Consider the following 16,891-nt stretch of genomic DNA (forward strand, 5'->3'; position numbering starts at 1 on the left):
TGGCTTTGCCAATGTATGTTTAACATTAGAACATGATTTATAAAATTATGCCAACAATTATTTAATAGCTAAGTATTCTATGCACTAAAAAGGTATGTATAAAGGCTTTAGGATGCTCACATGTTATTGTAGGCCCAGTTTAATATGCAACTTCATTTTATACACTATGTAGTAGGCTGCAGCTGTGGTGACTAATTACAGTTTTTCTCAATTGCTAAAACGCTAAAACCCATTGGCTGAACAAAGTTCTCAGTTGCCTGAACCAGTTCACATGGTTAAAACACAATGTGCAGATCTCACTTAGACTTTTCAGCAAAACTCTAGACACATTCTCATTCTCAAAACACATTCTGCACTCTAATGCTGGTAAACACAAGTGGCAACAATCAAATACACATAGAGAGCACATGTCATTGATTGAACACAACCACTCGAAATCGATGTCACTTGTTTCAAATGATGTGACACAACCAATATAAGCCAGTTCAGAGAGCAAACAGGTCGCTGGAGGTGGGAAGGAGAAAGTCTGAGAATGGATAGAAGAAACAATGTGAGAGGACGAGTGCGTATGCGAGGTGTCAGGGCTGGATACGGCACACAAGAGGATTCTTCCCCCGTTGCCTCAGGAATATTGCTTGTGACGTCGACGAAGTGCTCTGGCCCAAAGACAAGAAGAAGCACATGCATTGATCACATGTTTACTCCTTTGATTTTTGTCCCTTTTACAGTTCTTTCCAATTGCAATAACAAAATTTTACAAACTAGGCTGGTTTTATCAAAATACTTAACACAATTCACAAAATCACACACCCAAACTGCAAAATACCTCAAATATATCCTGCAAAATGAAGCACTGCGACCAAAACTACATATAAGCATTATCAAAATCAAACTTTTGCAACACATGGCACACACTTCATTCATGTTACCAGATTTTTGTCTAACCAACTACACACTGTTGGGCATAATGAAAGGCACTCTCATCTTTAGTGTGCTTTGTCATAATACTAAAATAGTTCAAATTGTAGAAAATTCTTCAGATCGTTCACATGCACAGACATATTTGCAGATACACACACATGCTGTTGAAACATTTTTATTTTTTTATTTTTCACCAAACAAGTCAGTGCAACATATGCACAGCAGATATATTTACATTGGACTGAACAAAAATATGCTCACAAAAAAAACAGTAAACTGAAAAAGAAAATTGCAGAAGAAATAGAAAAAAAGAGGCATCATAGTGCTTACTTCCTGATTGAATAATTAACCATTGAGGTTTTTGGCCAGGTGGCATATATATTGGTCAATTAGCTCATGTAGTGTCATTTTGAATGGCAGTGTTTTGACATGGCAAATATGTGACTTTATGTCAGATTGTTGTTTATGCAGAGAACAGTGTTCAGTGTGTTTAAAAAGTGCCACTTTGAATTACAAAATGTGTGTAAAGCAGAAAATGTGTTTCGACTTTTGGAGACTTGAGAAGAGGTTTTGCTCTCTGTGTGTGAGTTTCAATAATTGTGCTATGCATGTCATTTTAGTGTGTTAGCAATTGGAAAAAAAAAAAACTGTAATATTCTATACTGTAGTACAGTGCATTGCAGGCTGTATACTGTACAATGAACAAATTGTATGGCCCTGAACATTGTGCTTTCCATTTGTTAACGGTACTGACTGCTCGATAGATTTGGACTGGTTGCACGTCCATATCAACAAAGAACAAGAATTAGAGTATCACGGAGACAAAGGACAAGTTTGTGAGCTGCACGGTACAGTACTGTAAAAAAAAAGAAAAAAGAATAGGGGTACAAGGAGGAGGAAGAACAACAAAAATTGCAAAGCAGAGTCATTTCTGATCAATTTTGAGCTACTATGATAGAACGTGTTTTCGTTCATCTAGAGACAATGACGGAAAAATACGAAAGTTGTTTTGAGATTAAAAATGTACTTCCTGACAACTCTATGTTTTGTCTTTTAGCAATTGTGAAAAACTGTATTAGGGGTGTGAATCTTCGAGCGTGTCGGCTGCGTGGCGTGTCCGTTCATATTTCGGCTCCCATGTTAACAGGTTAGAGCTTGCACACTGCCTGCGTGACGCGCACGTCTCAGGCGCGCAAAAAACGCGTGCATGCTAGAAATAGGACCGACGCCGATTTTTCACGCGACACGCAAGCGTGTTGAAAGCGTTCTCAGACAAAATAGAATGCGAAAAGATGTTTATATTTTGACACGAATACATTTAATAAATGACATTTTGATGTTTGAAAGTCTCCAGGTTTTGACATAAATGCAGATATAAATGGAAGTTAAAAAAATAATAATAAATAATTATCGATTTTCAAATATTGCACCTGGATTCACTGACAGACATTCTCCATCCTCCTTTTCCTCTCCACCATCTCAGCCCCTTCCTTCCCTTATACCCCCCCTCCCTTTTCTTTTTCCTTTTTTCAAACAACAAAACCGTTTCATGCAGCCATTCATTCCTCCATTCCATCCTTCATCTATTTTCATTACCATCCACTTCTTCCTTCATTCCCACATACACACACACACACATCGACACACCTGAATAGCTACCAACCACACACCACACACACAACCACACATCCACACAAACACATACCATCACAGACACGCACGACTTCCCACACTTTCCCCACCCACACACACACACACACACACACACACACACACACACACACACACACACACACACACACACAAACACACAACAACAACCAAACACACCCACCCCAACCACCACCAACCCACCAAACAACCAACCCACCAAAAACCAAAAACAACACAAAAACACAAACAAAAAACCACAAAAAAAAACCAGCCCACGCACACACCATTCTCCCGGTCACGGGGAGGGATGAGGAGCGGATCAGTAACTAGACTCAGGACTTCCTCAGCAGAGCGGACTCTAGGCTACAGCGCAGTAAGTATTTCACACTTTAGCTATTATTCCTGTTCATTTCACCGTTTGAAAGCTGCCTTTAAAAAAAAAAAATGCTATCGCCACCGTTGCACACAAGTTAAACAACGTACGTCACTTAAGGTGAAATATAGATCCCTAAACATGGCCAGGTAACAGGTGACAGCTGGCGGTCGCAGCGAAAACATGACAGCAGCAGCCTATCATTGTCTATAACAGGCCCATGTAGCTGTGGTTGTGGTTGGGACTGACGTGTGCTGATAGCACTGTGATGAGTGTGTGGACCCGGGCGGGAGCAGGCTAATGACTGACTCTGGTCAGGATGTAATGATAGGACGACTTTCAGCGGGGTTGGAGGAGCTGCCGGTGATGAGGGAGGGGGGACGGGAGGGGGGGGGGGCGGCGGCGGTCGGGCAGAAAGCCGTTTGATTTCGGTTCAACTCCTGTCAGCTCGGTGCGACAGTTCCTGGCTCGCCGTCATCTGTATCGTAGACCAGCCTACGACTCCGCGGCTGAAGGAAAACACGATAAAAAGCAGCATGTAGGTCCGGTCTTTTTTTTTTTATTCCTCCGCAGTTTTATTGTGAAGGAGCTCTGTTGCTGTGTTTTTTCACTGCTTATCATGCAGCCTGCTCATTTGGCAAGGACCGAAAGAGTTTATATGGTCTTTAGAGAAAAGAAATATTTGCTCCAGCTGCGTAGCCTTTAGGTACAATTCAGGTAGGCTAGGTAGGCCTTTACATTTCGCACATATTCTATTGAGTAATGTTACTTTTCAATTAGCCAGTCAGCCTTGATTTAGAGCTCAAAGTGAGTAGGCAACTACAGTAAGGATAGGGCTGCGCCCTCTTGGTCGTTTTGGTCGACCAAAGATTTATTTAGTCACACTTCTTAAAAAAAAAAAAAAAATGCTTTTTCATGCTGAATGGCTTATTACAGAAGCTTCTGAGCACATCTCTGGTGACCACAATATTTAATTGATTACTTTTGTGTGATTATTTGTGTATAAACTAGGGCTGAAGGATTCATCCTTTTCAAATCGATTTGAAAGAATGCAATTAGCTAGCTAATCGTGAAGACCGTGATTAATCGAATGTGAATTATTTAGTTGAATGTTTGGTGTGACATTTGGTTTAACTTTTTTTTTATTTCTCTTTTCATTATTATATTTACTGTTTTTTTTCAGAAGATAAATGCTGGAATAATGTTACATAGTACAGATTGTTACCAGAAATGTCCTATTTTGAGTGGATCTTTCCATTTTCTATGACCCTAATTAACATGATCGTAGAAGGTGCCATTATGTAGCAAAATCGAATCCTAATTCCAATACCTGGCAGAGAAATCACAATTCGATTTCCCCCCCCCCCCCAAAAAATCATTCAGCCCTAGTATATTACGCAGTTTCTGTGGATGAAAATCAAATAATCGATTGACGACAGCCCGGGTATTTAGGCTACTCAAGTACTTTCTGTTTGTCTTTCTCAGATCATGGACGAAAGTGCTCCACGTCCTGGCCGCTCTATGTTTGCGTGGCTGGTGGGAGCGTCACAGTTGCTGGGTGTGGCGTCCGTGGTGCTGACCGGCGTGTGGATGGGTCACTACCGCGGGGGCTTCGCCTGGGACGGCTCAGGGCGGGAGTTTAACGTGCACCCTCTGTGCATGGTGCTGGGACTGGTCTTCCTGCAGGGCGACGGTGAGTCCACGCTGACACTGTCGCTCTGAACTGATTCTAAAAGAGACCGAGAATCTCAACAGGTTAACTAGGTCTGCTGGATGTGTCAAAAATAGTATGTATATCGACGACGTTTCATTTCCGGGATCATTCCGCCAGATGTTCCTTATTTCGGCCGGATGTCCGTTACCTTCTACTTTCTTTGTGTTGGCATTTTAAACTCTGTTAACTCTGTTCCTCAGATCTAGATCGCTAGACTATCTGTCCAATCTGAGTTTTCTATTGTCCGACTAAAACAACTTTTGAACGTACACATGTTCCACCAAAACAAGTTCCTTCCCGAGGCTGTTTGGCAGCGGCACCGTTGCTCCGTCCGGTGCTTAACACCGCCCAAGGCGATTGTGATTGGTTAAAAAAAATAAAAATGGCAATAAACCAGAGCATGTTCCCAGAATTCTGTGTGAACTAGCCAGACCCTCCTGTGCAGCGCTGTGGAGGAAGGTCTGGCAATGCTAGACTAGGTTAACTAGGTCTGCTGCCAAAATAATGAATTTGTGTGGTATGGTTTTGATTCCTATTTAATTTCTTATTCCATGTTTTAACAGAGCTCAACATTGTGGTTCCGGAAGTAAAAATCCCTTTCATTTTTTCCATAAGGATTTTGATTATTAGTTATAATGTCTAAACCATCCAGGGTAGACCGACCACGAGCTACGAGGTTGTGAAACAAAAGTTTCTGCTCCTGTAGAAGGCACAAGCCCGTATGAAGTCAACCTTGTTTTAAGAAAAATATGTTTTATTCTCAATATACAGTATAAACGAGAAGTACTACACTTCCCACAGTCCTAAGCGTAACAATGACCCCTCTGAAAATGTTGTTTGGCGCCAAATCAAATGATTTCTCTCTTAGCTGGTTGGCTTGATTCCAGGCTTAAAACTCTCTATATAAGCGTTTAACCTGTTTAAATCCACCTCTCTTTGTTTGATTTTCGTCTATTTCCCTTTCCCAAAGGGAAAAGCTTTTAACAGAAGAACTGCGAGGCCAAAATGCATGTATGAGGCTTCATTTGCAACCTAAATTCTTCTAGTTTCTGAAAATGTGCTTGATTAGCATGTGATTAAAACACAACATACACTACAGCAGTTCAAACATGGTTCAAAATAGTTATTTTGGTCCCGTCTAAAAATAAATGTAATTTTTGGAAAAACATACTTTGTGCCACACTATGCAGAGCACACCACATACCTTCTATACCTTGTCAACAAGACCTCTATACAGTTTCAGAACTCTAGTCCTAACCTAATGGGAGCTAGGGAGTTTTCAGTATTTGGTATTACAGGTGTGTCAAAATATCTCCAAGTGACCACATTTTTTTCATTGTGTAGGCAGCAACCTGAAGAAAACAAACATACCCAGCAACACGGTGCAGGGCATGGAGAAATATTATTTCAGACGGAACGAGATCGGAAAGTGAAGTTAGCAGACAGTTAGCAGACAATTAGCATGGACTCTACAGGACAATATTCATAACCTGGGTTCATTCTTTTGAAAACACTGTTATCCTTTTGATCTGTGGACACTTCGGGGATTGAGCGTTTAGGCCAGCCTACAGGTAGGGAAGCATCATCATTTTGTCCTTTTTGTCAATACCATGAGCACTTAGATCATGAATAATGCGTTGGTGCTTATGATTTCAGTAAAACGAACTGAATGATTGAATTGCAGAGAATTTTACCAATCAAACGATGTCAAAACTCACCATAGTTACATCCAGACCCGGTGGATGTACAACAAGACTGCATTAGGCAAAACATCTCCAGCCAGATGTGTCCGCCTCCAAGCCAATTAACATCCCCTTTGTTTTTTTCTTTTTTACATACTTACAAAACATACAACACACAACATGAACAAGACATCCGATCTGGCAAACCGTTTATATGATATTTTATCAAGTGCCGCCACCCTAGCCATCTCACAAGCCCACTCCTGGATTGACGGCATACCTTCATTCCTCCATCATATATATTATAATATTAAACTAGTCAGGACCCAGCTTCTTATGTGCTTATCCATCCCGCTTAGGATTAACCCATCTCCCAGAAGAAATAATCTTGGGGTGATCCGACATAGGTTATCATGTATCCCGGTCCAAAATTCCTGGACCTTACCATAGGACATGTAGTAATTGGCCATCCTCTGTCTTACATTTCCAACAATTTGGTGTGTCTTTCAGACCAATTCCAAACAATCTGGAGGGAGTCCAATAGAAGCGATGCCCAAAACAACCTCTTAAAAGCAACCAATGAGACCGGCTCATTAAGTTCTAAGGAAATCTGTGCAGGTTTTCAGATTGACAGAGGGGAGCTTATTGTATTCTTTTAATGCTTTTCAAAGAAAAACGCAGTGGTCACATCCCGGTCTGTTTAATAATAATAATAATAATAATAATAATAATAATAATAATAATAATAATAATAATAAAAGCAGTGGTGGAGTTAGCCTCTAGTGGCTCCTCACCATTAATACTGTCATGGACAAGTAGATGTCTTGACCTGTTGATGGTGCTATATAAAAAAGAAGTCATGTCAGACATTGCCATCCAGAGAATCCCACTACTAAAATAGCTAAAAACATTCAAATAGATTCTAAAGTCCTTGCAGGAAGAGAGCCGTCCTCTCAGGCCTACGTCATCGGCTGACACCACTGATATCTTCAGATTAACCCGGCTGGTCGTACATCAGTTTGTAGTCATGGTTACGCTGAGTCATTTTCTGATAATATTTTGTAAATTGAGTGAAACTGGAAGCAGAGCGTGGATGCTGTAGTCTCCCTGTTGGTGTGTGTCTGTGCTTATGAGTGTGTGCGTGCGTGTCTTAGCCTCGAGCGCTCTGTTGCTGACCTGTTGCATTACGCTAACACTACCCAGACGCCCATCAATTCCCCCCCCATCCCCTCCCAGTAAGTGTGATTTAAATGGATAGGGGACATTCAAATTATTGAACATGCCAGTTTGTGTGTCTTTTTGGGACGTATCGAGTGAATTTCCACTCGGCCAATGCACGAGCTCAGGATAATAAACTGGACTGCCCTCAAACTGTGTGCTGATCAACTAACGCTGGTATTCACAAACAAGCAAATTACGTTATGTGTCAAAGCTCTAGTCCGTAACTTTTTGGTATTAATGAACGTTTGCGCAATCACAGAAGGCTTGTATCATGTGGATGCACCAACAGCGTTGTTGTCATTACTTAGAATTCTTCATGGGGGAGACAGAAACTACGCACTATAGCTTTAAATCATGCAAACATAACATGTTTTAAGCACTTCAGTTCAATAACAAACATATATGCTTAAAGCACTTCAGTTAAATTATGTAAACATAATATATATGCATTTGCTTCTGAGGAAACAGCAGAGGTGCCGCTCTCTTCTCTTACCAGTCCCCGCACACGGCTTCAGATGAGTGACAACTTTGTGCGGCTCTTTTTCTGTAACCAGTGTAGCAAGAAAGCATGGATGAATTAGCAACCTAGCTAACTAGCCAGCCGTCTGGTAATTGTTAGCTAGCTTGCTAATTGTATCATGCTACACCGGTTATAGAAAATGAGCTGAACAGCCAGCTAGTGACCAGCCTTATGCTGAGCTTACACCAAACGACGTTTGAAGTGATTTCATTGTTCCAGACTAATTTCCAATATCGGAATGAAATCCAAAGAGTCTCGCTAGAGTCGTGGCGCGCTGCCGTCGTCTCAGTCGTTTGGAGTACTCAGTCCCATTCAGTCTTTTTCCCGTCTTGACGTTGCGACAAAATCAAACCAATGGCTGCGCTACCTCGAGCACCAAACAGGAAGCAGCCAACTGGGCAGAGCCAGTGTTGTTTATGGCTGCTATGATGCCGCGCTACACGCCCCTAAACCCTTCTAGCTTCTAGCTTCTAGTTTTACCGGCAGATAAACGTGGACCTCTGGGTACTGCTGCCATTCATCTGCATGTACGCCAGAACAGAAAATCTAGCCGTAGCTGGCCAGCTTGGTTACATTTTTCAAAACAAATCTAGTTGTAGTCTAGCAATTTGTGACCCTGCAAGATCCCCAGTCTTCACATATTATGTCAGTCTTCAATGTTAGATGTGAGATGATTGTCTTTTAATAGTCTTAATAGTTAATAGTCTTTTTTTTAAAGTCTGTTCAAAGTCTTTTAGCGTATGGTAGGCAATAGTATGCCAGCAGCGGCTTGCGCTCGCTAGCTGTGGTCTGATAAACAGTAAATTCAAGCATGCAGCAGTCAAGGTTTTCGTTATCAAAAGTGGGCTTGGTTTTATCTGAAGTGAACACGGGCCGAAGAAGTTACTGTTGTGCATCCTCCACCTGAAATTTTTTTCTTATTTGCTAAAAATGTTTGGGAGTCTGGAACATACGAGAAATCCACATAACAGCAGCAAAACAAAGAGCATTGGGAAACTTGGGCAGTTAAACTCCCATTCCCAAAAGTCAGTTATTATCTGTCTTAATAAAGACTCCACAGCTGATGTCCCTCAAAGAAGAATGCATTTAAAATGGTAAACTTGTTCCTTTTGGGGCAAGCTTTTCCATGATGTAAAGCTGCCTGCTTACACTGCAGCATATCCTGGCGATATATGCGGTCCTGGTCCCCAATAATAAAGACAAAGGGAGATGTGTGTGTGTGTGTTTTTTTTTTTTTTTTCCTCCTCTCTGCTTTCGCGCCTGCAGCCCTGGAGACTTTTGCTAACGAGAGTAACCGGATTAGTTTAACTGGTTCACAGCTGTCTGTCACAGAGCCAGATTGCATTAGAGCGATAAAAGAAAAGGTCAGCTGGACAATAGACGGGGACGAGAGGGGGTTAGGATGAGATGGAAACACCCTGGGGGGGTCCTCACGCACACACACACACACACACACACACACACACACAGGTCTGTTTTTGTTGCCTCGGACACCATCCACATCGATGTGGATACATTTGTCTCTTTCCCTACAATCTGTAGCCACACTTAATCAGCATCTTTGGCCACTTTAAGGATATTTTCACTCCTGAATTGTTAAGAGTGGACATGGTGAACAGAACATTTCTAAAAGTGATTATCATGTGATGTATTTTTTGGAATCCGACACACTGTGGTGTTTATGCTGGCTCTGAAAGCAACAAATGGAAGTGCAAAACCAAAAAATGTGAAGCTGCTTAGTGGAAATGGTATAAAGCTGCTGGCACAGGTGGCTAAAAGGGATTTGAACACAACGCTGAACCACTGAACACAAATGCTAATAGTGTTTTAGTTTAAACTTTTGCTCTAATAAAAGAAAATCCATCAAAAGGCTCGGCTTCTGCACACTATGCATGTATGCTCTCTGTAGGCCCGTCAGCACATCCTTACACCTGTATGTGCTATAATCACATATGTTCTTATATGTTGATGTCTCACACATTGGTACAGCATATATCTTGCATATTTTCCTAAAAATAAGTATACACACACACACACACACACACACACACACACACAAACACACAAACACACACACGGTCAAAAGTTTGGGGTCAATTAGAAATTTCCATTCCACTCCATTATAGACAGAATACCAGCTAATCTGAGTGGGTGTCTGATCTTTAATGCAATATCTACATTGGCCATTATCAGCAACCATTCATCCAATGGTCCAAAGGCCCATTCTGTGTTTACTAATCTGATATCATTTTAAAAGGCTAACTGAGAAAACATTGGAGAACCCTTTTGCAATTATGTAAGCACATAATGTCATCTGAAAACTGCTGCCCTGGTTAAATAAACAATGACTGAAACGCTGTGTATCTGATAAACACAGTGTTGAAAGTGGGCGTTCTGAAGAAAGTTAATTGAATTATTGGTAAATTCACCTCTCTCTCTCTCTCTCTCTCTCTCTCTCTCTCTCTCTAGCCATCCTGGTCTACAGAGTTTTCCGCAATGAGGCGAAGAGGAACGTAAAGGTGCTTCATGGCATCATCCACCTGCTGGCCCTCATCATCAGCATCGTAGGTGAGACCAGTGTGAGAGAGAAACACTGATGGAAAGAAAAAGATACTTATAGTGTGTACAGTAATCTCCTTTTCAGACGTAATTTATGTGTGTGTGTGTGTGTGTGTGTGTGTGTGTGTGTGTGTGTGTGTGTGTGTGTAGGTACTGTAGCTGTGTTTGACTTCCACAGAGCATCAAAGACCCCAGACATGTACACTCTACACAGCTGGTGCGGCATGGCTACCTTAGTCTTATTCTCCATACAGGTACACACACACACACACACACACACACACACACACACACACACACACACACACACACACACACACACACACACACACACACACACACACACACACAATTTATAAAACAACAGTTGGTGGCTGGGTTGGTCAGTGGGTAGAGCAGGTGCACATATGTTTAGAGGTTTATGCCCTGACGCAGAGGTCTAGGGTTCGACTCCGACCTGCGACGATTTCCATGTATGGGGAATACATACATAGAAAAATACTCTCTCTCTCCCCTTTCTCATCTGTCCTGTCCATTAAAGGCAGAAAAGCCCCCAAAAAATAATTAAAAAAAAGTTCTGCTAAACTATGCATTGATTAAAGCTGCAGGTAAGCTGAGTCACAGCTAAAGTCAGCTAAAACTCCATTTGTGTTTTTCAAAATGGGTCTGAAACTACTTTCCATGATATACGTAGCTGTATATTATTTCATTTTTTTAAAGACCGTTATTTTGGAATTTAGGCCTTTTATTTTGACGGCTCAGACGCTGAAAGAGAAGAGAGTGGGGGAATGACATGCAGGAAAGCAGCGCAGGTCGTTATCCAACCTGCGACCTCTTCGTCGAGGACTAAGCCATATATGGGCCGGCCGAGCACCCAATAGCTTTGTATTATTAACTATATAGCTGTACGCGAATGTGGATTCAAACAGTAACACTAACTTTTCTTACCCTCATTTCTCCCAGTGGGTGATGGGTTTGCTGTTCTTCCTCTTTCCTGTTGCGTCGTCATGGTTACGAGCCTCATACCTGCCCATCCACGTGTTCAGCGGTCTGGTTCTGCTGGTTATGGCCATAGGGAGCAGCCTGCTCGGCATCACGGAGAAACTCCTCTTCAGCATCATGTATGTCTGACAGTGTCCTCTACTTTCTCATCATTGTAAAAACCATGGCTTCTCCCTTTACCTCGAGTGGTATCCAATACGGCTGGATCTGAATATTCCACTATTGGGATATTCGTTTGTTTGTTGGGTAGGTATTTGATTTTCAATTTTGGGATTCAAATATACGGTTATAAATTCAAGACGGATTAAAATTTTTGGAGAAACACAACCCGGTTGCCATTGCGGTTGCCAGTCATGGAACTGTCAATCAGACTTGTCGGTGTGTTTTAAAGTGCTCATTTTCCCCTTTCCTTTTAGGGATGTAAGAAAAAAATCGATACACTTGAATATCGCAATATTTTATTTTGCAATACTGTATCAATTTTCAAAAAGGCAATATCGATACTTTATTTTTTTAACGTTAAAAAATATTCATGTAAGAATGTGCTTCACTTCTATGTTGTGTTTAAACCCCCTACCACTAGATGGCTGTGCTGAGACGCACCACTAGTGTACTTGCCTAGCAGTGCCTAACAGTGCCTGACTTTTTGCTAGAAGCTAACAAAGTAGCTATGGCTTTGGCCTACTTTAGCATATAAACATTTGATTTTCTGTGTACTGAATTCTTTACCTAAAGTAAACGTGTAAAAGTGTCTTTTTTTTTTAAATTAGTTTTTCTAAAATGATACTTAAAAAAAGTCTCAATATATCGCCTTACGCACAGTATCGGAATATATTGCAATATATTGAATCGTGACCCACGTATTGTGATACGTATCGTATCGCCAGATTCTTGCCAATAGACAGCCCTATTTCCTTTATTGTGTTAAATATATATTTTTGTGCACGTTCTAAGTTTACAAAGTGAAAAAGCCCAAAGTCCACCCCAAAGGAATTTACCATCTCCAACAGAAAACACTGTTCACCAACTGCTCCAAACAGCTCTACTGTAGTCCAGTCTTTACTTCAGAGACAGACGTGCGTCACTTTGTAACACACGTTATAATGCTTGCGTAGCTGCTAGCATGGCACACCCTCATACTCTGCTCCTGACTGGCTAGTAGTCCTTACCTAGGTACTGTCAGGGCACTCCCTCATACTCTGCTCCTGACTGGCTAGTAGTCCTTACCTAGCTACTGCGCATGTGCGACTCCCAACAAAGATGGAACAGAAGTGAGATGCCTCACTCTGTAGCTAAAACGGAGAGCTCAACACACAGGGTGAAAAGAGGAGCTGCAGCAATGGGCAGTACAACAAAAATATGGTGTTTTTTGAAAATTAAACCACGTAAACCTATTCTGGTACAACCTCTAAATAAAAGTAGGAATCTGAAAATGAGCATAATATGAGCACTTTAAGGCGGTGCGAGAGTCCCGTTCAGGAAACAGGAAACATCACTGCCTCGAGAGAGTTTTTAAAACACCAAACACAAGAACTGAACTGCCCTAAAAATTGACTGTGTCACGGCCGAGCGTTTCCTGCAACAACAAAGCACAGCCTGCCGCGTCTCTTCAAGTGCGGTCGGAAATGTCGAGATCTATAAACGGTCTGATGGAACACAGTTATTGTGAAATATAAAGTCGGCTTGTGCTACATTGGGGGGTTAAATAACAACAGGATTTCACACAAAATAGCCATTTAAGTGACACTCCCACCGCCACTCCCAACCCTGCTGTGATCGCTTTTGTTGAGTCCTGATCTGTCCCCCCTCCCTCCCTCCCCCCAATTGCCGCCACCACTGAAGCTTTCAAATATACGCTGCTGATCAATATCAAAGCACAAAGAAATTGTATTTGGGACAGCCCTAGTATCCAACAATGCTAGTTTTATTTCTCTCTCTCTCTCTCTCTCTCTCTCTAGGCCGACCTACTCTCAGTTTGCCTCAGAGGGGGTGCTGGCCAACATCTTGGGGATCCTGCTGGTGGGTTTCGGGGTGCTGCTGGGCTACCTGATCACCAAGGAGGAGTTCAGGCGTCCGCCGAACCCAGAGGAAGAGGCTCTGTCTGTCCACTTCAAGACCCTGACGGAGGGGGGGTCCCCCACCTCGCCGTGACCCCCAGCGGGACGTCTGACACCTCCCTGTCGCCTGGATACCAACAGTGTCCCGCCAACCTATCTGACCCATTTGATCTCAGATTACTGAACAGACCGGTCAAGGAAGAAAAAACAAGTTCGGACTTTAATCTCAGAAATCTGAGAATAAAGTCAGAATTCTGACTTGACTTTGTTCTAAGTCAGAATTTTGAGAATAAACTCAAATACATTTTTTCACGTGGCCCTAATCCTCTTCAGCTGTCAATAATTAATGTTAAATCTAGCCGCATTTAAACTTGGTTGTTGCCCGGTTTGTTTGGACCACTTTTTTAAGTTTATGGTCTGTACTCAGTTACAGGTCATCTGTGAGGGATGAAGCTCCGTTCTGTAACACCACTGTCCAATCAGAGTAGGCTGAACGTTTTTGTAGTCCAAACTAAATCAACCAAACTCTAAATCAAGTGATATGTCCGGGGCCACATTCTCGAAGTTAAACTTTAATTTGTATCATATCAATAATTTAAGATCAACTTTATAGTTTTAATATAGAGCCGTCAGTATTTGGATGAAGTAGCTCGTGAAAAATATAGTTTGCCAAGTTTAGTAGTCCACACCTGTTCAATATGCTGGATACGTATCTAATCAACATTTCATATTTTCTGTTATATAGTTATGTATACTGAGCATCCTTGGCAAAAACATTTCTTTTTTGGTTGAAATAAGTTGGTGCTCTAGTGTGCACTGATTGGCTGTGTCATTTAGGTAAATATCATGTATTTGTATATTGGCACATACTCAATATTAAATAACTCAGACCGGTAGGGCCAAAATAACTTGATGTAGACATCCCTAGTTGGCACTATTGTCTGTTACACACCAAAAGTCAAACTGATGCTCACATTTGAGAATCTCCACCCATATGCAGATGACATCTTAATTTTCACTAAGTCGTAATGTCTAAATAAAATCCAGCCCTTTGCACAGAATCTGAGTGAACTTATTCTGCAACTGGCCAAGCGATCATCCAAGATAGGCGTAATCTAAAGGGGGGATTGTCAAAACTGGCCAGTGTAATACCCTCAAATATCTAATAATAATTTCCTTTTACATAAATAAAGATGTTTGCACCATAACTTGATGCAGAAAAGGCACACATTCTTGCATAAACATTCACTACAACGCAGCAAATTAAGTATTTAATATGCTCAAAATTTCAAGTCTGCTAAAAGTCTCAAATTGGTCCATTAGTTAGCGGTTTGTATTTAAATGGTCTGTCATGTTTAATATATCTGTTCAGTGTGTATTCACATGTACTGTATGTGGTTAGTTTGTTAACTTGATGCACTTTTACCTAAAGATGTTAAATTCATGTCTTTGTGTGTGTGTAACCAATTTATGTATAACATGTTGCTACAGTTTTTTTTTGTTTTGGCTTGACTTCAGGACGCCGCACCAGTGCCTAATACAAAAGCCTTTACTGAAAATGAACTGGACGTTGTTTGCCTTATGTATTTCTTACTGAAGAGGATTAGGGCCACATGTGAAAAATTTATTTGAGGTTTGAGTTTAAAGTGAGAATTCTGACTTCATCCTCAGATTTTTTTTCTTCAGAATTCTGTGTTCAAAGTCGGAATTCTAAGAAAAATCTCAGAATTCCGACTTTAAATTCAGAACTTGAATTCATTTTTCACGTGTGGCCCTAATCGTCTTTCGCAATTTCTTGACAGTGTCATCTTTGAAAGAGAAGTTTAAATCTTATTGGGACAACCTGAAGTAAATAATAACGTGTGAAACTTGATGCTTTTGGTCCAGTTGTGTTTTTAACACCTGACTTAAACTTCTGATATAATCTTAGATGTTAAAGCTGCATCATGTGTGTGGGTTTAACTATTTATTTAAAAGCAATGATAACGCATTTAAAATCCTTACATTTGAATGCCCCAGAGGAACCTTCAGAAATGGGCTGCAATCGCACCCAGTATCTAAGAAATACTGTAGCTAACCACAATTAAAAATAAATAAATTACAAGAGTATTTTCATTTTCTTTTCATTATACTTCTGCTACACTACATTCCATTGGGGAATATTGTACTTTTGCTTCTCTACATTTATCAGACAGCTATATTACTGGTTCATTTGCAGGATTTTACATACAAAACAAATGTTCAACAAATAAAATGAGATGATTTTTAAACTCCCTGACAGAATATAAAGTAGTTCATATTAGCCGCTGTTGGGAGAAGTTTGCCTACAGGCCTTTCTGGGTTTTTAGATTTTTTTTAGGGGGGCTTTTATGGCCTTTATCTGACAGGATAGCTTGGAGATGCAAAAGAGAGAGAGGGGGGAGGCGACATGCAGCAAAGGGCCGCGGGTTGGATTCGGACCTGGGCCGCTGCTAAGGACTCCGCCTACACACTTTACTGCAGTGTTTCTCAAATGGGGTTACTTTGGAGTATAGCAGGATGTACGGTAGATCTTTTAAAAGGTTTTATTTAAAATATATCGGTGAGGCATAATTCCTAAAATAATGATACACTATATTATTGAATGCATTTTGTGATATATTCTAAATATTTTACAGTCCCTCCAGAAAAACGCGATTATGCGATCGCATAATTCAATGCATAATCAGCCAAAGTCCGCATATTCATGCGGGGGCCGCATTTTTTCAAATATACCGCACTTTTGCCGCATAAATTGCCGTTTTCCGCGCAAAATATGCGGGGCTTGCATGATTTCATAATCCCCGCATTTTCGTTGCAAAAAAGTCACATATATCTTACCAGAGAAAGTTGAAAAAATGTTGCGTTTACGTCACTTCACACAAGAGCAGCCATTTTCCCCTGTTGCCATGGGAACGTTATGAAGTGACGTAATTACGCGACGTGAACATCATCGTATCGGTGTTGGAGGTTGAATTTGACATGTACTCTGAGTCTCTTAAGTTGGTATCCAATAAGAAAGCTATCTTCATATCTGATATTTCTTTCTTTAAGTGCTCCTGCGGTCTATATTATTAACGATTTTTGAAAGTCTGTCTCTTTTGTATCTTTTATTTCCCTCTGTTTAGACTATTACTTTTATTTTTACTTTAATATTATAATATTTCTATA

At 40.9% G+C, this 16,891-nt stretch overlaps 1 protein-coding gene across 3 annotated transcripts; it reads left to right on the forward strand.

The window, feature by feature from the left end:
- Positions 1-2,904: 2,904 nt before the first annotated feature.
- Positions 2,905-15,811, forward strand: LOC120574120 (cytochrome b561). Of its 3 annotated transcripts, none has more exons than XM_039824228.1 (6): positions 2,905-2,947; positions 4,433-4,640; positions 10,554-10,652; positions 10,794-10,897; positions 11,607-11,764; positions 13,604-15,811. In XM_039824228.1, exons 2-6 carry the CDS (start codon positions 4,436-4,438, stop codon positions 13,794-13,796), a joined length of 759 nt encoding a protein of 252 aa, XP_039680162.1. In that variant the 5' UTR covers positions 2,905-2,947; positions 4,433-4,435; the 3' UTR covers positions 13,797-15,811. The 3 variants fall into 3 exon arrangements, with proteins under 3 accessions (XP_039680162.1, XP_039680163.1, XP_039680164.1); XM_039824229.1 differs by lacking the exon at positions 2,905-2,947 and adding an exon at positions 3,359-3,485; XM_039824230.1 differs by lacking the exon at positions 2,905-2,947 and adding an exon at positions 3,592-3,664.
- The last annotated feature ends 1,080 nt before the right edge of the window (positions 15,812-16,891 follow it).

The sequence above is a fragment of the Perca fluviatilis genome, chromosome 15 (assembly GCF_010015445.1).
Source record: "Perca fluviatilis chromosome 15, GENO_Pfluv_1.0, whole genome shotgun sequence".
Classification (NCBI taxonomy): Eukaryota; Metazoa; Chordata; class Actinopteri; order Perciformes; family Percidae; genus Perca; species Perca fluviatilis.